The sequence below is a fragment of the Centropristis striata genome, chromosome 4 (assembly GCF_030273125.1).
Source record: "Centropristis striata isolate RG_2023a ecotype Rhode Island chromosome 4, C.striata_1.0, whole genome shotgun sequence".
Lineage (NCBI taxonomy): Eukaryota > Metazoa > Chordata > Actinopteri > Perciformes > Serranidae > Centropristis > Centropristis striata.
This window is the reverse complement of record NC_081520.1, coordinates 9308536-9332165: the sequence shown is the minus strand read 5'-3', so window position 1 is coordinate 9332165 and position 23630 is coordinate 9308536. Positions and strand designations below refer to the sequence as shown.

The following is a 23630-nucleotide window of genomic DNA, read 5'->3' as shown; positions in this document are numbered from 1 at the left end:
CCCTCATGGAGCTTCTCGCAGAATCCAGTGAGAAAGCCTGAGAGGTATGGGAGGCAACCTCATCCACACCTAGTTCAGCCCCTTCAGTGAACAACAAGATGCAGCAGTGGACAGTGTATCCTCTTCTGGATAAAAAGGGAGCTCAGCTGCGGGACTAGTCATCGGGGTTGGAGGTTCTGTAGGAGAGTCTTGATTTGGGCAAATTCAGTTGACAGAGCATCACATTGTGAGCCAAGTTGCCAACTTTACATGCCTTCCTAGGTGGGGGGCCACAAGGCCATTCATTATATTGGTCTGAATGTCAAATGCAGCTGTTTTAAATGCATTCTATTTTTACTCCATTGGTCAAAGTTATTTTAAAATCGATTTTTGAAAAGACTAAAAGCACTTCTTCAAATGGATATTTGACTCATAATCTACCTGAATTTTTTTTCTTGCCCAGCATTTCTTGTACTTTATTCTCCAATACTGACTCAGTTATTATCAGTGTAATGAGATATTTGGTGCTTTATTCGGTTTCATTTCCACTAAGTGTGCTTCACTATTCTACAGTATAGATGCTTTGAAGGACCAGCCACTGTGGGTCTAAGGGGGGTGCCACTGGACTTATCACAGTTGGACCATGTGTCCTTTTAGAGTATTCTAATTGCACTGGAAGCCTTTTTTGTCCACACAGGTCCAGGAGACATGACAGCACCAGACAAAGAAAGCTCGGGTAAGGGTGTAAGACCCTGCTAGTGGGTGTGGCTGAAGGTCATCAAAAGGAAGTGGACAGAACAACGTTGGGCAGGTTCATATCAGGTTGAAACAGCAACGACATAAGCTGTGAGAATCATATATTCATGAAACATCATATTCATATAATCAATTGTGTTTGATATTATATACTGCAAAAATGTGGATGTATCCTACAGAAAGATTGCTTTGGATATGGGCTGTTTTGCTCTGCTTGATATCTCTCCTTATAGTGCTAGTGGGGGGAGAGTGGAGGCACACCACCCACACTACAGGTGGAAACAGAGGTCCCTCCGTCTGGTGGTAATGTAATACTACCATTCGACTTAAGAGGTCTCTTGTGAGTAAATCCACTGACGCATGTTTGGTACAGTATGGAGGAATTGACATAGACAACACAAGCATAGTGGTGGTAATCGAAGGTAAATCCCCTCCCCCATATCAAATGGCATTAATTCACTCTGAAATGCAAGTTTTACTGCTCACTGATATTGCTACTGCTGATGACTGTGACAATGTTGAAGACGAAGACATGATGTAATTGACCTCATGTATATGAGGTCAAAGGGGAAATTGTTAGAAATAATCTGTTATTCTGTCTCTGTGTGACGAAGGTCACTATCTATGCATGCGTAATTCACTAACTGTGTGTGTGCCCCCTCTAAGCATTTATAGATTAATCATGTAAGATGCTTTTGATTCAATGATCATGTACTAATATTGTTTTAAAACTATGACTACTACTTTAAAACTACTACTCTAGATAGATTTATTTTATCTGCCTAAACTTTCTGTGTCCTATTGAGAGTAAGATTCTATAATCACAAATATATATATTTTACGTTTTATATCTTATGTGAACATTGCAAAATCTGTGTCCCCACTATCATCCTTGCAAGTCATAACAGAGCAAAAGAGATAACTGTCTTCTCTGCTTGGTGACATGATGTGTCCACAATATTGATTAAAACTGACCAATCAACAGTTCAAGAGGGTTGCACCTTCTGGAGAGTTAAAGGTAAATTTTTTTTATTAAACCTCTATTAAACCTGATACTTGGTCCAAACTCCATGAACTGACCAGCCTAATGTAAATCAGGGAAGTGTAGTTTGAACCCAGAGACCCAGAGACCTGCAGATTTCTTGACGCATTGCAATAGAATTACGTTGAACTGAGAACTTGCTGCTCATCATTCCCCATCAAACGATCGGCGCAGAGAAATAGGTGAGAGGATTTACTGTTGGAGTCAGATAATTTAATTTTAAAGGTTTCTTCAATGCATTTCTCAACACAATATACCAGTACCTTTGATTTCTGTCAGTTTTCATGCATTTGATAGTTATGATTCATGTTACTGTATTCTATTATGCTTTTAGAATACTGTTATGAGGCCTGTTTCACACTTTATTAATTTTAGTCACATCCATTTAAAGTAACCACAGAGCTGTAGATTAACTCTGAATATATCCAATTCACTGTCATATTCTCTGAGTCAGAGTAAGATGTCCACTAGGTGGAAGCAGCAGAATTAGCCTTTAAATACACTTTATTACCACTTGTTGAACAGTCAGCTGACAAAGAGTAGAAGGAGGAAATTACTTGTCTGAAAAGCTACACAAACCAGTAAAAACACATATGCAGTATGCTGATGCAGACAGTTCAGTTAGATCACTGGTCACTTTATTGGGTCAGTGTAAGCTGAACTCAGGTCTTGCCTTGGATAGTTCAGGGATGGAGTGAAAAGGGGCTGGACTTTCAAAGGATAGGACAGCAACAAGGCTTGTAGATTAATTTAAAATGTTGGTGTTCATCACATATTTGATGTACATTTTGGTTTAAAGTGCACTTATATCTTATTGTCCATAAATGTAGGGATTCAAATTCAAACATTGAGTCCCCGTGCATTGCCTTCTTTGAACTGATGGGCAGTGAGTGTGGGGTAACAGACTCAGACATGCTGAGATGTTCTTATGACTTTGTGGTTCCCCGACCCATGATTGCTTTCTTTGTGTTCCTCTCTGGTCTCAGAAGAATTATGTAACATTTGGGTCCAAACAGAGCCACCAAGAGACCAAAACTGGAGGCCAGGATGGCAAATACCTCCACTGCATCTGCATATTTGCCTGGAGAGTTGACATAAGCAGGAACAAAGGCCACCCACACAGCACAGAAGATCAGCATGCTGAAAGTGATGAGTTTGGCCTCATTGAAGTTGTCTGGAAGATTCCTTGCGAGGAAAGCTAAGAGGAAGCTGATGGTAGCCAGTAAGCCAATATAGCCAAGTAATACTGCAAAACCAGCTGTGGATCCAACTACACATTCATAAACTATCTTGTCATTGTGGTATTGAGTGTTTTTATGAGGAGCTGGTGAAGCAGAGACAAGCCAAGCAGTGCAGATTGCTGCCTGAATGGAAGTAAGAACCAGAACTGTTCCTCTCTGCTGCACAGCACCAAACCACTTCAGACTGGCTCCACCTCCTGGTTTGGAGGCCTTGAACACAGCCAGAACCACCATGGTTTTGACCAGAATACATGAGACAGAAAGCACAAAGCTGATCCCAAATGCTGCATGTCTCAGTTGGCATGTCCACAGTCTGGGACGGCCGATAAACAGCAGTGAACACAGGAAACATAGTTTAAGAGACACCAAGAGCAGGAAACTGAGTTCTGAATTGTTGGCGCGTACCATGGGTGTACTGCGATGACAGGTAAAGATTCCCAGGACTACAGCACAAATAAATGTGCCCAACAATGAGGCAGTTGTCAAGCAGATACCAAGAGGCTCATGGTAGGAGAGGAACTCAGTTTTCTTGGGAACACAGTGGTCACGCTGGGGGCTGGACCAGAAGTCCTCTGGACAACTGGTGCACTCCATGGAGTCTGGCAAAAAGAGGACAATATTAAAGTAAACATCTATATTGTTCACTTAAAGAAAAGCTTTTTTTTCTTCATGAAAACCAACCTGTTTCATTACTGATTTTTCCATCAGAACAAGGGATGCAGTCAAAACAGCACTTGGGTTGCCCTTTCTTTCTGGCCATGCGGGTACCTGGAGGACAGCTCTCGCTGCACACTGACCGCGGGGGCTGTGCAGATTGCAAGTGTTTTCATTGATTGACACCATTTTATGCTGTTATTTATGTTATTATTGCACAAAAATCAACAAAATTGATAAGTAATACGTAACCTGTTTGGATTGAGAGTTCCATAAGATTTTGTCTCCATCAAGATTGAGTTCTTCGCCTTTGGCGGACTCTTTAACCTCACCCACATTCTGAACTTTAGTTCGTCCATCAGGGAGCCACAGCCAGTTCATGACATCATATATTGGTAAAGCATCACCATTCGCATCAAATGACACTTGATCACCAAAGGGTGTGCTGAAGTTTACTTTATCCAAATAGTACACCAGCTTCCATTGGGCAAGAAAAAGTAAATTACAGATAAAGTCTTTAACAAAGTCCAAACTCCATATATAAGCTTAGGCATTTCCATTTATTATAAAATATTTCTTCTTCTAGCTTTGCTAGAATTGTCAAGTTAACAATGCATGCTGAAAAGCATTGACCACTGCATAATATAGTGTGATGAATATCCGTTTTATGAAGTGCACATCACTTTACTTCCTGTCCAGTGTGCAGTAACGTTAACTGACTGGGGATTTCCACCGTGTACGTAGCAGTCGTGTAACAGCTGTGCCGGGTTTCGCTCCGTCCTCTGCCAGGGTCAATCCCCACCGTAATGGCAGTGTAGCCAGCTAGCCATATACACGCGAGATAACTTCAGTCTCCAGTGATCACGTGACAGCACTTATTATCCTTATGTTAATTCATTCACTTTTTACATTTAGCTTTATGTTTGTAGTATTTACTGTTCAAAACTGATAATTTTTATAGTTACCTCAGTGTCTTAAAATTCTGAGATTAGCCAGCCAGCTAGCCTAGTTGGCCAATAAGGAAGAAAACCACCGTCAGCTTTATGAAGAATGTGATATGATCACTGGAGGCTACAATAACGTCACTGCATACTGGACAGGAAGTAAAGTGACATGCAGTTTGTATATGCAGTTAGTATAACTTTAATATGTTACACTACATTGTGCAAGTGGTCAATTGTTTTGCTACCCTCTTTGATTGTATGTCTCAAGTATTTTTCACCTCTGACCACACCTAGCATCAATATAAATGGTTTGTGATGTCAGAGGGTCCTGGAGTCCACATGTACTTTACTGCAACCAGTAATGGAGTTATTTCAGGCGGAATAGTTGATCTGAGAACCATGCGAAGCCCAACCAATCATAATGACACTCTGACAACAAGGCAGGCCATCACTTCCACTCTGCTGCCAATAACTGCTGCGTTAAATCTCCCTCCACCACCCCAGCTCCATTTGTATTGGTAAGCACGTCATTATTTTCTAAGGTGAATTGTTTGTCGTAATGTCTGCAAGGTGTCAGTACCATTGCATATAGTATATTTAGGTTCTGTTCTGCATGTCCCAGGAGGATTAGATGTTATGCTGTCAGCCAGGATCTGTGGCATGCTGCGCAGATACTGCTGAGAGCTCTCTAAGGGCAGAACCCACACCGCAAAATAAACTGTAAAACCATTCTTGCAATAAATGGTTAAATCTATGATGAGAGTATTACTGACTGAACTTAATTTAAAAAATAATAATAATCCAACTGGAAAAATACATCAGCTTAGTTCCTCAAGGTCTAGCATCTCGGAAACATGAGTGTCAACTGATATCACACCTGCCATGGCTCCAGGTTTTGTAGAGTGGCACAGCTGTGCCCGCTGAAAGGTCCTCTTCCTGGTTCACAGTGCAGCATGTCATCGAGTGCATAGGCCAGAGCATACACAGCCTTGTACACATTGTACTCAGGCCTGAGTTCTGACACATCAAACAACTCATTTTCCACATCGAGTAGATCCTCCTGTCCAGTGCAAAGTGCTCCCCCAGCTTCCACCCAGCTTTTTGGAAGAGGTGCAAATCTACACTGGAACATTTCTTCCCAAAACTGATTTACCTGAATAGTTAAAAAATATTTTTTTTTAAATCAGTGTGAATAAAAAATAATGACAATATGTTACTGCTGCAATTTCAGTTCAGATTGTAAGATTGAACTCTCACTATGCTGTTTCGATAGTTGCTGTGGTGTTGATTTGGACGTATTTTGAAGAGGAAGTCCTTGAACCCTGATATCTCTCCTCGCCGGATCGCTATGCCCAGTGTGCCACTCAGGTAAGGCATGAAATCAGGTGTATGGAGAACATCAACTGATGTCCAAGCTTCACTTGCTATCCACTGCAGGCCTGTCACACTCTGCCTCACCACCTGAGTATCGCATCATAAAATAAGTATTATTTTAGAAATATAAGGAACAATTATGCTGTGACAATAAATGCAATTTTTCACTTTATTTTTCTTTACTTTTCCTCCAGCAACAGGGAGAAAAAAAATACTTTTGTGAATTGCATATTTTATCTCAATTATTTATTCACTTGTTGTAAGGAGGACATATGTATAAACATACACATGGACTGTTAACTGGAGAGATACGTGTTGTTGTTAAATTGAGTACAGAAACCATAAATATTTTCAAAACATAGATTCATAAAATGTGTTGTATTTTAAACCAAACCTCCTCCATTAGTTGATGAATTTGGATCTCCATTGCAAACACCATGACCACACGAGCTGTTGATTTTTTCATCACATTCACAATCCTCCTAAATTGTGCTCGGTCATTGCCCAAGGGCAAAACCTCTGAGTATGCAAGACAACCTCCACCAGACTGAGTCAGGTCAGACTGAAATGATCTGGCAACATTGAGTCCATAGTCATCATCACTGACCAGAAGGCCGACCCAAGTCCAGCCAAAATGTTTCAGAATCTGAATCATGGCACGCACCTAATTAGATAGAGAATTTTTATGATTATTGTCTCAATCTATGTAATTTTTGCACAAAGTATGCACTTCCTCATGCCCAAATATATGTTTTTTTGCATTGGCAAGACATATTTTCAAGTTTGATATACTTCTGGTAAAACATACACATTCATAATTTTTGCTAATAGTTTTACCTGGAATGCATCACTTGGAATTGTTCTAAAGAAGGATGGAAACCGTTGCCGATCACTCAGGCAGGAACATGTGGCATAATAACTCACCTGAGAAGAGATAAACGGTATGCACATATTCAGTCTACAATATATCATTCAAGTCAAAAGACCCTTTTGAAATATTTAACCCATTTCAACAAATTATCAACATTTAATATGAAACAGGTTCTTAAAAAGCCTATTAAAAGTTCAGAAGAAATACAAGCTCACCATGGGCAATCTGAATAAACCCAGCACGTTGGAGCTGGCTATAGAAAATGATGAATAGGTATCACCCACAATCCCTACAACTGATGGGGTCCCTGAACAGTTTTCCTTCAGCAGAAACTGCTCCTCTTGACCACTGGCCAGCACCAAAGCAGCACCAAATCCAGTAACAAGTGCACCACAGTTATCATAAAGACTGTATCCCAGAGTCACATTAGGTAGCAGATTGGAGTTTCTGTTGATCTCATCAACAGCAAAGACCATGGCCATGGCCTGCCTAAAGCCCTGAGTGTCAAAGCTAAAATACAAAGGACAAGATTACAACTATCAAAACCACATAACCAAAGTATAAAAACATCCTGCATTCATATGTCTGACTTTTGGCAGCTGCATTTTACACGAAGTATATCTCAGTTTCAAATGATGGTCCATACAATACATGACACATATCTCCTATATTAAATAGTCTGAATATTTCTGCTGCATGTGTATGAAACTTACCCTTTACAGGTGGGATCTTGTGGCACTGAAGTGAATTCCAACTCAGGGAAGACTGGAATGTAGTGGATCTTTAACAGCCCACCCAGAACCACATCACCAGCCTTGTGCAACCCATTGAGATGAAATTGTCTCCGTAATTTACAAGATGAGGAAAGAGAGGACGACATTGAGAAGAAAATAGAAGAGAAGAACAAAAGCAAGGACAGGTAGACACTAAAGACCAAGTATATGTAATAAAATGCTCCCATAACTGCTATCATCCCTTCACCCCTGTCTATGATCTTGATGCACAGTTGCTGTATTTTATATGCAGGTGTCTGAAATCTTCTACATGACCATTTTGTCATCATTCAATCTTTCCACCTATCAGGGCACGGCCAGTCGTGTGGGCAGGACATAACACAACATTATTATAATAGTCAGGCGAATAGTCTTAACTTAATGGAATGGGGAAATGTTTTCTTTACTTCAGTAGCAAACTGAGGTTAAAACAAACAAACAGTATAACAAAAGAAAATGACATAGAACAAGAGTTGCATGCAAAATGTGTAGCCTTCATATTCCATTCTTCGATTCCATTTTACATATAACAGAAACTTTGATTTCTGTCAGTTTTCATGTATTTGATAGTTATGATTCATGTGACTATATTCTATCATGATTTAAGAATACTGTTATGAGGCGTGTTTCACATTTTATTAGTTACAACATTTAAAGTAACTACAGAGCTTTATATTATCTCTTAATATATCCAATTCACTGTCATGTTCTCTGAGTCAGACCAAGATGTCCACTAGGTGGCAGCAGCAGAATTAGCCTTTAAATGAGTATCTCTATTTTCTAGATTTACAGTATCCCTAGGAGACACCTTGCATTAGGGAATTAAATAGATAGCAGACATGCAGACACATTACATAAAAGTGCATGTTATACATTTTGCTAACACCAAATCAAACAGTAGTGAAAGGACATGTTGCAGATATATGTAAGACTAAATAGTCAGTTACTTCTCCATAGCTTGGATTAACACATTTAATTTGTCAGATCATGGTTTGCTTAAAAACACATTTCACCTTCCTAAATTATGATCTGTGATTACTTACAGTTAATTCAGATTGCAGAGCAACTGAATTGTAAAAGTGAACAGACAGGGCAGATTTATTGTGACAATTTTAATACATTTTACAAACTTTTGGTACAATATATTTTATTACCACTTGTTGTCTGTCAGCTGATGGAGAGTAGAAGGAGTACAAACTTTTGCCTGGACATCTACACAAACCAGAAAAAAACATACATGCAGTATGCTTATGCAGGGGAGGGATGGAGATCACTGCTCTCTTTATTGGGTCTGTGTGAGCTGAACGTTATTTGCCTTGAATGTTTCTGCGGATGGAGTGAATTAAAGGGCTGGGCTTTCAGAGGATAAGACAGCAATAAGGCTTAGCCTGTAAAATATGATTTTTTTGTACATTAGGAACCAAATCAGTATTAGGCCAAATATGTTGCAGGAAATGTGTCTTTTATCTTTTATTATTTCTTCAGTGAAAACAAAGGTATGTTAAATGTCTAAATTATTCATGTTTAAAACAGTGGGCAGTGAGTCCTGGGTAACAGTCCCAGACTTGCTGAAATGCTCTTATGACTTTGTGGTTCCCCGACCCATGATTGCTTTCTTTGTGTTCCTCTCTGGTCTCAGAAGAATTATGTAACATTTGGGTCCAAACAGAGCCACCAAGAGACCAAAACTGGAGGCCAGGATGGCAAAAACCTCCACTGCATCTGCATAATTGCCTGGAGAGTTGACATAAGCAGGAACAAAGGCTACCCACACAGCACAGAAGATCAGCATGCTGAAAGTGATGAGTTTGGCCTCATTGAAACTATCTGGGAGATTCCTTGCCAGAAATGCTAACAAGAAGCTGATAGTAGCTAATAAGCCAATGTAACCCAATAACACAGCAAAACCAATCGTAGACCCGACTGCACACTCATAAACTATCTTGTCATTGTAGTATTGAGTGTTTTTATGAGGAGCTGGTGAAGCAGAAACAAGCCAAGCAGTGCAGATTGCTGCCTGAATAAAAGTAAGAACGAGAACTGTTCCTCTCTGCTGCACAGCACCAAACCACTTCAGACTGGCTCCACCTCCTGGCTCGGAGGCCTTAAACACAGCCAAAACAACCATGGTTTTTACCAAAATACATGAGACAGAAAGCACAAAGCTGATCCCAAATGCTGCATGTCTCAGTTGGCATGTCCACAGTCTGGGACGACCGATAAACAGCAGTGAACACAGGAAACATAGTTTAAGTGACACCAAGAGCAGGAAACTCAGTTCTGAATTGTTGGCACGTACCATGGGTGTATTGTGATGATATGTGAAGATTCCCAGGACTACAGCACAAATAAATGTGCCCAACAATGAGGCAGTTGTCAGGCAGATACCTAGAGGCTCATGGTAGGAGAGGAACTCAGTTTTCTTAAGAACACAGTGGTCACGCTGGGGGCTGGACCAAAAGTCCTCTGGACAACTGGTGCACTCCATGGAGTCTGGCAAAAAGAGGACAAATATTAAAATAAATATCTATATTACATACAGAAAGGAAACCTAAACTTTTTTTTATGAATACCTACTTGTTTCATTGCTGATCTTTCCCTCAGAACAAGGGATGCAATCAAAGCAGCACTCAGGTTGCCCTTTTTTTCTGACCATGCGAGTACCTGGAGGACAGCTTTCACTGCACACTGACCGCGGGGGCTGTACAGATTGCAAGAGTTATAATTTTTCAAAACCATTTGAAACTGTTATTTTAGTAATCATTGGTGAAAACAATCTACAAAATTGATAAGCAATAAGTAACCTGTTTGGATTCAAAGTTCCATAAGATTTTATCTTCATCAAGTCTGAGAACTTCACCTTTGGCGGACTCTTTAACCTCACCCACACTCTGAACTTTAATTCGTCCATCAGGGAGCCACAGCCAGTTCATGACATCATATATTGGTAAAGCATCACCATTCTCATCAAATGACACTTGATCACCAAAAGGTGTGCTGAAGTTTACTTTATCCAAATAGTATACCAGCTTCAAATGGGCAAGAAAGAATAAACAACAGATAAAGTAGTTAACATCACCCGACCTACATATACAACCCTGCTTTTCTATTTATTGTCAATTATTCCTTGTACTTGCTGTGCTGCAATTATGAAGTTTACAGTCTAATCCAACACTGAGCTGTAAAGCATTGACCACTTGCACAAAGTTTGACGCCTTTCAGTTTCACAAACTGCACGTCACATTACTTACTGTATAGTGTGCAGTAACGTTATCTTCGTCTCCAGTGATCACATTACAGTGATTTTTATCATTAAGTTAGAGACTTCACTTTTCACAGTTAGGTTTATGCATGTAGTATTTACAGCTCATTTAAATCTGTTTTAGCACCTTTTTTAAATCATTTTATAGACATGGTTAGTAGTCAAATCAAATCAAATCAAATTTATTTCCATAGTGCATTTACAGATGGCTGAGCCGCACCAAAGTGCTTCAAATAAAAGTGCATAAAGTGCAATAAAATCCAGGATTGACAAAGGTGAAAGAAACAAAAAGGGTTAAAAGACATTTCTTGCAAGAGTTATCATTTTAAAGGTAATGAGGGATTAGTAGGGTAGACTCACAGGGTCCTGGAGTCCACATGTACTTCACTGAAGTCAGTACTTTTTTTTTTTTTTTTTTAAACCAACTGGACAACTACATTCACTTAGTTCCTCAAGGTCGAGCAGCTATCTAAACACGAGTGTAAACTGATATCACACCTGCCATGGCTCCAGTTTTTGCAGAGTGGCACAGCTGTGCCCGCTGAAAGGTCCTCTTCCTGGTTCACAGTGCAGCAGGTCATCGAGTGCATAGGCCAGAGCATACACAGCCTTGTACACATTGTACTCAGGCCTGAGTTCTGACACATCAAAGAACTCGTTTTCCACATTTAGTAGATCCTCCTCTCCAGTGCAAAGTGCTCCTCCAGCTTCCACCCAGCTTTCTGGAGGTGGTGCGAATTTACATTGAAAAATTTCTTCCCAGAACTGATTTACCTGAAATTTGAATGAAATTGTTCTTTTTTTAAAATCACTGTTAAGTTAAAATGATGATATTATGTTACAGCTGCAAGTTTAGGTCAGACTGTAAGATTGAACTCTTACTATGCTATTTATATAGATGCTATGGCGTTCATTAGGTTGTATTTTGAAGAGGAAGTCCTTGAACCCTGATATCTCTCCTCGCCGGATGGCAATGCCCAGTGTGCCACTCAGGTACGGCATGAAATGAGGTGTATGTAGAATCTCTCCTGATATCCAAGCTTCACTTGCTATCCACTGCAGGCCTGTCACATTCTGCCTCACCACCTGAGTATTGCATTATAAAACAAATACAATTTTAGAAATCTATCAAACAAATGAACAATCTGTGCATGCTTTATTGTGTACAATAATGTTGTGACAATACATGAAATTATTGACTTTTTTCCCAGCAACAGGGAGAAAAAAAGAAATGCCTTTTGTGAATTGTATATTTCATGTAAATTTCATGTAAACATACACATGGACTGTTATTATTTTTGACAACATAGAATTATAAAATATATTGTGTTTTAAATCCAACCTCCTCTATTAGATGATAAACTTGGATCTTCACTGCAAACACCATGACCACACGAGCTGTTGATTTTTTCATCACATCCACAATCCTCCTAAGTTGTGCTGGGTCATTGCCCCAAGGAAAAACCTCTGAGTATGCAAGACAACCTCCACCAGACTGAGCCAGGTCAGATTGAAAAGATCGGGCAACATGGAGTCCATAGTCATCATCACTGACCAGAAGGCCGACCCAAGTCCAGCCAAAGTGTTTCAGAATCTGAATCATGGCACGCACCTAAATATAAAGAGAATGTCTACAATTATCAACTCAATCTATATATTTTTGCAGAAAGCATTCATATCCTGATTCCCAAATATATTCATTCTTTCGTGTAAGACATATGCATTTATTATTTTTAATAATAAGTTTACCTGGAATGCATCACTTGGGATTGTTCTAAAAAAGGATGGAAACCTTTTCCTATCACTCAGGCAGGAACATGTGGCATAATAACTCACCTGAGAAGAGATGAACAGTATGCACACATGCAATTTACAGTATCTAATGCAAGTCAATAGACCCTTTTGAAATATTTGACCCATTTCAACAAATGACCAATATTTAATATATTAAAATTTAGGTTTTTAAACAGCCTATTAAAAGTTCAGAAGAAACTCAAACTCACCATGGGCAATCTAAATAAACCCAGCACATTAGAGCTGGCGATAGAAAATGATGAATAGGAATCACCCACAATCCCAACAACTGACGGGGTCCCTGAACAGTTTTCCTTCAGCAGAAACTGCTCCTCTTGACCACTGGCCAGCACCAAAGCAGCACGAAATCCAGTAACAAGTGTACCACAATTATCATAAATACTGTATCCCAGAGTCACATTAGGTAGCATATTGGAGTTTCTGTTGATCTCATCAAGAGCAAAGACCATGGCCATGGCCTGCCTGAAGCCCAGAATGTCAAAGCTAAAATACAAAATGACTCTATTAACCACCAAAGACACTGTGAGAACACAAAAGTACAACTGTCAGAACCCCATTACCATATTATCAAAAGTATCAAGTCTATATTACAATATATGACAATGTATCTCATATCTTGAATAGTCTAAAGTTTTCTGCTGCATGTGAATGCAACTTACCCTTCACAGGTGGGATCTTGTAGCTCTGAAGTGAATTTCCACTCAGGGAAGACTGGGAAGTAATGCATCTCAAACAGCCCACCCAGAACCACATCACCAGCCTTGTGCAACCCATTGAGATGAAACCGTCTCTGTAAATTACATGATGAGGAAAGAGACGACGACATAGAGAAGAAAAAAGAAGAGAAGAGCAAAAGCAAAAACAGGGAGACACAAAAGACTAAGTATATGTCGTAAAATGCTCCCATAACTGCTTTAATCCCTTCACCCTTCCCTTCTAATCTTGAAGCACAGTTTGTTTATTTTATATGCAGATTTCTGAAATTCTCTTCATAACCATTTCATCAGCATTCAATCTCTCATGCCACCTATCAGGGCACGGCCAGTCGTGTGGGCAGGACATAACATTAATATAACACACACACACACACACACACACACACACACACACACACAATTAGGGTAATAAAATAAAATAAATGATAAAAAATAATAGTTAAAACAATTGTATTCCATTCTTGAAAAATTAAAATCTATGCTTCAAAGTTGTTTCGTTTCTGCTCAACATGTGCCACTTCTTTGAAAAGGTATAAAGTTCAGTATTTATATTCTTATCAATAATTATTGGATATGAGATGGCAGGGTTTTTTTTGATAATTGTTTGTAATGAACAAACAATTGTCTTGAGCACCCCTTAAAGACAATGATGAACTGTCAAATGTTTAGATGTAACCAAAATGTGAACTTGTACGAAGCATCAGTGGAGAGATGTGAATCCAATAATATCTGAAGATTCAAAAGTTTCTAAAGCTGCAAATTCATATTGTAAGGACGGAAGTAAAGAATATCCTCCAGTGAAACCTGTTGTTACAGTTTCGTGTGACCTGATGACCTCTTTCTTGTGACATTTTTTAAATGAATGAAAAGTATTGATGGAGATAAACAATAACAATGGGGGTCAGGGCCTCTGGACCTGACCCCACCAATTTTTTTTTCAATATCTGAGCTGTTTCCTACAGCTGCACTGTGTTCTCATTATTGGCTGACACAAAAGAGTTTGTATTATCATCCATGGAGGAGGCCAACACTCTGTCCAACAAGGTGCAGAAGCCTCTGTACAAAGAGTCATGCATTTACATTTAAATTAGATTTAAATCTCAGGAGCAGCATCTCTGTCTTGTTCACAACAACAACCAAAAAACTGCAAGAGATTATAAACTTGTTGCTGCACAAGCAACTGTGGGCACTTGTCTGTAAGACCACTGACTCCTTGATTACCAAACACAGGCTGCCACACTTTGTATCTGGGCCATTACAGCTTTCTTTCCTGGTCGTTTCCAGTGTTGATGCCACAAGCAGTAAAGAAATAAATGATCCCCAACCATACGTATGTGGCGGTTTCATGTACATCAGCTGCCAAGCTACCTTACCTAGTGGTGAGAGCTGCACCTGTTTGTTTCCTCCTCACCAACAGTTAAAGTGAATGTTCTCCTCTGCAGAGAGTGGTCAAGAAAATATAATATCCTCTGTGCTCATAGAACAAGAGTAACATTTAAAATGTGTCGCCTTCATTATGAATACTGTTATAAGTCCTGTTTCATATTATTATATTATTATCCTTTTTTAACCAACCACAGAGCTGTGGATTAACTCTGAATATATCCAATTCACTGTCATATTCTCTGAGTCAGACTTAGATGTCTACTAGGTGGTAGCAGCAGAGAAAGCCTTTAAATTATTATCTATATTTTCTAGAAGTACAGTATACCTAGGAAACACCTTGCATAGATACAAATCCATTAAAGTGCATGTTATGAATTTATATTGTAAATTGTCAGTTCTTTATCATATTGAGACTCTCTCCATCCAGCTACATAATCTAGGGGAATGTCCCCACCTGCCATATGTCATGGATAATTGTTTAAGACACTGGCACGTCCATTTAGCCTATATGGATGGACTGCACTGATATATCGCTTTCATCCAAATCGCTACAGACTGCGCTCATTCACCTTTTCACGCACACATTCATACTGGTGGCCGAGGCTATCCTAAACGGTGCCACCTGCCACCATTGGGAATTAATTCATACACAGATGAACGCAGCAGCGGTGGGCCATTTGGGGTTCAGTGTCTTGCCCAAGGATACTTCGACATGTAGGCTGCCATGATCAGGGATCGAACCACCGGCCTTCCAATCAGTGGGCGACTGCTCTCCCAACTGAGTCACAGCTGCCCCAAGGCAGTGGTATGCATAATCACATTGATCTTTAGATTTCCTCCTGTGACACCAGCAAAAGCCTGGCCAGCTTCCGCTTCACCTCAGGCCATCATGCCGCCTGCAGCTCTGGGGGTGGATCCATGGGTGGTCTCAACCATGACCCTGGGGTACCGACTTCAGTTTACTTGGACTCCCCCTGTGACTCGATGAACCATGGGCTCATCAGTGTCTGACCAGCGGCACACAAAAGTTTTATGCGCCAAAGTTTGAGGAGGTGGAAATGGGGAATCAACGAGCTGGTTTTTATTCCTATAATTCCCTCATCCTGAAAAAGACGGTAGTCTCAGACCAATTCTGGACCTCAGGCAGCTCAACCAATATCTCAGGCCCCAGAAGTTCAAGATATCAACAATTCAACAAGTTCTTCTCCCCTCAGACCAACAATCCTCCCCTTGGTACAGCACTTTGGCCCCAAGGCCTTCTGTATGCATTTCCCCGCTCTACTTCTGCATAGGATTCAGATAATGGAAGTGCAGCTCGTTCTAATAGCCCCAAACTGGCTTCACGTGGTCTGGTTTTCAGACATCCCACCGTGGATGTGTGGGATACCATGGAAGCTCCCAGTCTGGAGGGATCTCCTCTCAGAGGCCCAAGGAAACTGTTTCACCACTTCTCTGGGCCTGGCCCCTAAAAGGACCGGCCTCTTAGGAATGGGTCTGCCACAAGTGGTGGTGGAGACCCTTCAGGGGACACGGACTCCATCGGCAAGGGCGGCATACTTATACCATCGGATGGAGTTGTAGTGTGGGGCAAACCAGGCAGAGCCACTCACATGTGGCTCCTGAGAGATCCTGTTATTTCTGCAGGACCAATTGGACAGGGGGAGATTCGCGTCAACCCTTAAAACTATGGGGGCTGCCATCAAGCCAGCTTGTGAGGGGGAGTGAAAACTTTCTGAGGATTGTAGTATCCTTCTTGCACACTATTTGAAGGGTACCTGGAGGCTCAGGGCTCATGTTCCAAAACCCACAGCTCCAACTTGGGATCTGGAATTGGTCCTGGATGCGCTGCAGCGCAGCCCCTTTGGCAGACCTGAAGTGGTGGTCACTGAAGATAGTGTTTCTGTCTGTTCAGTCTGTTTCTGCTCCTCGTCTTTGCAGGGTGTCTTACAGAGTTCCCGTATATATCGAATATGTCAGTGGGTGGAGAGATAGACTCACTCAATACATAGAGGACTGAAGGTTACAGTGTAACCATGGTTCTCTGAGTGAAGAGACTATCTCTCTACCATGAGGTTGCTCAACATCAGGTGGCGATCAAGGAAGATCAGTGTGATCATGCACATCTGTGCTTTATATAGGCTACATGGGCGTGCCAGTGCAACTGGTGTGTCAAACTATTATGCACGTCATATAGCAGGTGAGAACATTCCCCATGCATATGGAATATGAAGCTGGGTGGAGAGTCTTTTCACTCTGAGAACCATGGTTACACTGTAATCTTTAGGTCTTCTTCTATAACACTGCTTAACACAGTGTGTCAGACCACACGTTAAAACACATTTCACCTTCACAACTGATAATCTGTGATTATTTGCAGTTAAATCAGATTATAGAACAGTTGGATTTTAAAAGGGAGCATACAGGACAGTTTTATTGTGACATTGTACATTTTACAAGATTTCATTTTCCAATATTATGGAACAGTAGATTTTCTGACCACTTGTTGTCCAATAAACTGACATATAGTAGAGGGAGGAAATCTCTTGTCTGAACAGCTACACAAACCAGTAAAAACACACCTACAGTATGCTGATGCAAACAGTTGAGGTATAGAGATCACTGCTCTCTTTATTGGGGTGTGAGCTGTTATTTGCATTTAATGTTTCTGGGGATGGAGTGAATGAAAGGGCAGGGTTTTGAAATGGTAGGACAGCACTAAGGCTTAATCTGTAAAATATGATTTTTTTTTTTTTGTACATTAGGACCCAAATCAGTATTTGGCCAAATATGTTGCAGCAAATATGTCTTTTTATTTTTTTATTTCTTGAAAAAACAAACAGTGAAAACAAAGGTTTATTAAATGTCTAAATTATTCATGTTTAAAACAGTGAGCATTGAGTCCTGGGTAAGAGTCCCAGACATGCTGAAATGCTCTTACGACTTTGTGGTTCCTCGACCCATAATTGCTTTCTTTGTGTTCCTCTCCGGTCTCAGCAGAATTATGTAACATTTGGGTCCAAACAGAGCCACCAAGAGACCAAAACTGGAGGCCAGGATGGCAAATACCTCCACTGCATCTGCATATTTGCCTGGAGAGTTGACATAAGCAGGAACAAAGGCCACCCACACAGCACAGAAGATCAGCATGCTGAAAGTGATGAGTTTGGCCTCATTGAAACTATCTGGGAGATTCCTTGCCAGAAATGCTAACAAGAAACTGAGGATAGCCAATAAGCCAATGTAACCCAATAACACAGCAAAACCAATCGTAGACCCGACTGCACACTCATAAACTATCTTGTCATTGTAGTATTGAGTGTTTTTATGAGGAGCTGGTGAAGCAGAAACAAGCCAAACAGTGCAGATTGCAGCCTGAATAAAAGTGAGAACGAGAACTGTTCCTCTCTGCTGCACAGCACCAAACCACTTCAGACTGGCTCCACCTCCTGGTTTGGAGGCCTTAAACACAGCCAGAACCACCATGGTTTTTACCAGAATACATGAGACAGAAAGCACAAAGCTGATCCCAAATGCTGCATGTCTCAGTTGGCATGTCCACAGTCTGGGACGACCGATAAACAGTAGTGAACACAGGAAACATAGTTTAAGTGACCCCAAGAGCAGGAAACTCAGTTCTGAATTGTTGGCACGTACCATGGGTGTATTGTGATGATATGTGAAGATTCCCAGGACTACAACACAAATAAATGTGCCCAACAATGAGGCTGTAGTCAGGCAGATACCCAGAGGCTCATGGTAGGAGAGGAACTCAGTTTTCTTAGGAACACAGTGGTCACGCTGGGGGCTGGACCAGAAGTCCTCTGGACAACTGGAGCACTCTATGGAGTCTGGCAAAAAGAGGACAAATTAATTAAAATAAATATCTATATTGCACACTTAAAAGGAACCTGAACCTTTTTTATGAATACCAACCAGTTTCATTGCTGATCTTTCCCTCAGAGCACAGAATGCAGTCAAAGCAGCACTCAGGTTGCCCTTTCTTTCTGACCATGCGAGTACCTGGAGGACAGCTTTCACTGCACACTGACCGCGGGGGCTGTACAGATTGCAAGAGTTATCATTATTCAACACCATTTGAAACTGTTATTTTAATAATCATTAGGGAAAACAATCTACAAAATTGTTAAGTAATACGTAACCTGTTTGGATTCGGAGTTCCATAAGATTTTATCTTCGTCAAGTCTGAGAACTTCACCTTTGGCGGACTCTTTAACCTCACCCACATTCTGAACTTTAGTTCGTCCATCAGGGAGCCACAGCCAGTTCATTACATCATATATTGGTAAAGCATCACCATTCTCATCAAATGACACTTGATCACCAAATGGTGTGCGGAAGTTTACTTTATCCAAATAGTACACCATCTTGAAATGGGCGAGAAAATATAAAAACAGATAAAGTCTTTAACCTTATCCACCTTCTATATAAATGCCTAACCATGCTTAGGTAGTTCTACTTATTTTAAAATAGGCTTTGTATTTGCTTTGCTGGATTTATTAACTTTACAGTCTAATCAAACACTGAGCTGTAAAGCATTGACCGCTTGCAACACGAAGTTTGACGTATATCAGATTTACAAACTGCATGTCACTAAATCCAATCAATCCAATCCACTTTATTTGTATAGCACATTTAAACAACAAAAACCTCTCCAAAGTGCTGTACATAACTAAACTTTCTGTACAGTGTGTAGTAACCTTATCTTAGCCTCCAGTGATCACATTACAGTGCTTTTTATCCTTAAATTAGACACTTAACTTTTCACAGTTAGCTTTATGCATGCAGTATTTACCGTTATATGTTCATATAACCTGTTTTAGGCACTTTTTTTTCATTTTTACAGTCACCTTTCTGTCTCAAATACTGATGTTAGCCAGTCAGCTAGCCTAGATAGCTAATAAATAAATAAAAAGCACCATCAGGTTTATGAGGAAAGTGTGTTAAGCTCTATGGAGTTTAGCTCTGTCCCTCATTGCTTTTAATCTGTGAGTTTTTATTTCTTCTCTTTAAGGCTTCAAACTGCTTTCCAGTTTATGCTGAGGCAGAGTGACCTAACGTTAGCTAAGCCTTGAAAATCAGGCTAACGTGATTCTACACTGAGTGAATAGCGAACATCGCTAGGTAGCCAACCTGAGGATAAAAAGCACTGGAATGTGATGTGATCACTGGACAATTAAGTTACTGTATACTGGCCGGAAAGTAAAGTGACGTGCAGTTTAAAAAACTGTAATATGTCACACTACATTGTGCAAGTGGTCAATTAGTTTTGCTGCTCTCTTTGATTGTAAGTCTCAAGTCTGTTTCACCACGTCCAGCATCATGATAGATGGCTAGTCTTGTCACAGGGTCCTGGAGTCCACGTGTATTTCACTGAAGTTAGTATTTAGTTCTTTTTTTAAAAATAATTATCCAACTGGAAAACTACATTTGCTTAGAACCTCATGGTCTAGCGGCTATTTTTGGAAACAAACTGATATCACACCTGCCATGGCTCCAGGTTTTGTAGAGTGGCACAGCTGTGCCCGCTGAAAGGTCCTCTTCCTGGTACACAGTGCAGCATGTCATAGAGTGCATAGGCCAGAGCATACACAGCCTTGTACACATTGTACTCAGGCCTGAGTTCTGACACATCAAACAACTCATTTTCCACATTAAGTAGATCTTCGTGTCCAGTGCAAAGTGCTCCCCCAGCTTCCACCCAGCTTTCTGGGAGTGGTGCAAATTTACACTGAAATATGTCTTCCCAAAACTGATTTACCTGAAATTTGATTAAAACATTTTTTTTTCTTTTAAATGACTGTTAAAAAATAATGACAATATTTTACTGCTGCAAGTTTAGCTCTCCTACTGTAAGATTAAACTCTTACTATGCTTTTTCTATATTTGCTGTGGTGTTGATTTGGGCGTATTTTGAAGAGGAAGTCCTTGAACCCTGATATCTCTCCTCGCCGGATGGCAATGCCCAGTGTGCCACTCAGGTACGGCATGAAATCAGGTGTATGTAGAATCTCTCCTGATGTCCAAGCTTCACTTGCTATCCACTGCAGGCCTGTCACATTCTGCCTCACCACCTGAGTATTGCATCATAAAACAAATATTATTTTTTAGAAATATCAGGAACAATTATGCTGTGGCAATACATGCAATTCTTTACTTTATCTTTCTTTATTTTTCTCCAGCAACAGGGAGAAAAAAACAAATGCCTTTTGTTAATTGCATATTTTATATCAATTATTTATTTGTTTGCTGTAAGGAAGACACACATGTATAAACATATGGACTGTTAACTGGAGGGATACCAGGTATTGTCAGATAGAATACACAAACCATAAACTTTTTCAGAAACATAGATTCAAAAAATATATTGTGTTTTAAATCTAACCTCTTCCATTAGATGATAAATTTGGATCTCCACTGCAAACACCATGACCACACGAGCTGTTGATGTTTTCATCACATCCACAATCCTCCTAAGTTGTGCTGGGTCATTGCCCCAAGGAAAAACCTCTGAGTATGCAAGACAACCTCCACCAGACTGAGCCAGGTCAGACTGAAAGGATCGGGCAACATGGAGTCCATAGTCATCATCACTGACCAGAAGGCCGACCCAAGTCCAGCCAAAGTGTTTCAGAATCTGAATCATGGCACGCACCTAATTAGATAGAGAATTTTATGCATCATCATCTCAATCTATATATTTTTGCACAAAGTATGCACTTCCTCATGCCCAAATAAATGTTTTTTTCCACTGGTGAGACATATTTTCATGTTTACTATAAATCCTGTAAAACATATACATTTATTATTTTTGATAACAATTTTACCTGAAAAGCATCACTTGGGATTGTTCTAAAGAAGGATGGAAATCGACGCCGATTATGCTACATGTTCCTGCCTGAGTAGGCAGGAACATGTAGCATAATAACTCACCTGAAAAATAACATATAATATGCACACAGTCTCCTGTATCTCATGCAAGTCAATAGACCCTTTTGAAGTATTTGACCCATATCAACAAATCATTGTTGTTTAAATTGAAACAGGTTTTTAAACAGCCTTTTATAAATTCAGAATAAATACAAACTCACCATGGGCAATCTGAATAAACCCAGCACGTTAGAGCTGGCTATAGAAAATGATGAATAGGTATCACCCACAATCCCCACAACTGGAGGGGTCCCTGAACAGTTCTCCTTCAGCAGAAACTGCTCCTCTTGACCACTGGCCAGCACCAAAGCAGCACCAAATCCAGTAACAAGTGCACCACAGTTATCATAAAGACTGTATCCCAGAGTCACATTAGGTAGCAGATTGGAGTTTCTGTTGATTTCATCAACAGCAAAGACCATGGCCATGGCCAGCCTGAACCCCTGAGTGTGAAAGCTAAAATACAAAATGTGTCTTTTAAACACTGTGAGAACACAAGATTACAACTATCAGAATCACATTATCAAAACGTCCTGTATTATCAATATGTCCTACTTTTTTCAGCTGCATTTTAAACTAAATACATTATATCTCATTATTATAATGCACATAATATGTGGCATATCTTAAATATTGTGAAGATTTCTGCTCTTTTCTGCATTTGTAAAAAACATACCCTTTACAGGTGGGATCTTGTGGCTCCGAAGTAAATTCCCACCCAGGGAAGACTGGGATGTAGTGGATCTCAAACAGCCCACCCAGAACCACATCACCAGCCTTGTGCAACCCATTGAGATGAAACTGTCCCCCTAACTTACAGGATGAGGAAAGAGAGGACGACATAGAGAAGAAAAAAGAAGAGAAGAACAAAAGCAAAAACAGGTAGACACAAAAGAATAAGTATATGTCATAAAATGCTCCCATAACTGCTCTCATCCCTTTACCCCTGTCTATGGTCTTGATGCACAGTTGGTTCATTTTATATGCATAATGAAATTACCATTTTGTCATCATTCAATTTTGTATGCCGCCTCTCAGGGCATGGCCAGTGGTGTGGGCAGGACATAACACTAATATAATTATAATAATAGTCAGGCAAACACACACACACACACACACACACACACACACACAAACACACACACACACACACACACACACACACACACACACACACAGTAACAGCAGTTAAACAGTTCTAATCCAATCTTGAAAAAGTTAAATCTTTGTGTCAAAGTTGTTTAGTTTCTGCTCAACATATGCAACTTCTTTGAACAGGTATCATGTTCAGTATTTGTGTTTCTTATCAAAAATGTTGTGGATGGATATGAGATGGCAGGATTGGGTTTTTTATTGCTGTGGTAGTTAACAACCAGTTATCTTGAGCCCACCTTAAAGACAATGGTGAACTGTAAAAGGGCCAAAATAACCAAAATGTGGACTTGTACGAAGCATCAGTGGAGAGATGTGAATCCAATAATATCTGAAGGTTCAAACGTTTCTAAAGCTGCAAATTCATATTGTAAGGAAGGAGATAAAAATATCCTCCAGTGAAACCTGTTGTTACAGTTGCATGTGACCTGATGACCTCTTTGTTGCCACATTTTTAAAATGTATGCAAATACAAGTATTGATGGAGATAACTGATAAAAAATGAAATATTGTCATCACTGAAGCTCTGTTGTAGGGATTCCCTGATCTCTTGGGCCTCTGGGCCAGACTCCACCAAGTTTTTTCAGTATCTGGGCTGTTTCCTGCAGCTGCACTGTGTTCTCATTATTGGCTGGTACGATAGAGTTAGTATTATCATTCATGGAGGAGGCCAACACTCTGTCCAACAAGGTGCAGAAGCCTCTGTACAGTCATGCA

General features: G+C 40.2%; 3 protein-coding genes across 3 annotated transcripts; all 3 read right to left on the bottom strand.

Annotated features, from left to right (window-relative positions):
- Positions 1-2703: 2703 nt before the first annotated feature.
- On the bottom strand, positions 2704-7723 carry LOC131969927 (extracellular calcium-sensing receptor-like). Its single transcript, XM_059331157.1, has 9 exons — positions 7575-7723; positions 7077-7371; positions 6828-6914; positions 6385-6654; positions 5874-6077; positions 5494-5769; positions 3925-4149; positions 3700-3823; positions 2704-3617 (listed from the first exon to the last, which is right to left on the bottom strand). The coding sequence occupies exons 2-9, from the start codon at positions 7341-7343 to the stop codon at positions 2704-2706; spliced, it is 2367 nt and encodes a 788-aa protein (XP_059187140.1). The 5' UTR covers positions 7344-7371; positions 7575-7723.
- A 1490-nt stretch (positions 7724-9213) lies between these two features.
- On the bottom strand, positions 9214-13453 carry LOC131969926 (extracellular calcium-sensing receptor-like). The gene is made up of 9 exons (XM_059331156.1): positions 13371-13453; positions 12900-13194; positions 12646-12732; positions 12239-12508; positions 11779-11982; positions 11395-11670; positions 10439-10663; positions 10212-10335; positions 9214-10127 (listed from the first exon to the last, which is right to left on the bottom strand). The coding sequence occupies exons 1-9, from the start codon at positions 13436-13438 to the stop codon at positions 9214-9216; spliced, it is 2463 nt and encodes an 820-aa protein (XP_059187139.1). The 5' UTR covers positions 13439-13453.
- Positions 13454-17747: 4294 nt separating this feature from the next.
- On the bottom strand, positions 17748-22604 carry LOC131969925 (extracellular calcium-sensing receptor-like). The gene is given in 10 exon segments (XM_059331155.1): positions 17748-18661; positions 18747-18870; positions 18974-19198; positions 20317-20583; positions 20702-20905; positions 21217-21486; positions 21659-21733; positions 21735-21764; positions 21923-22217; positions 22438-22604. Coding segments are annotated over 10 exon segments (2571 nt in total).
- Positions 22605-23630: the final 1026 nt, after the last annotated feature.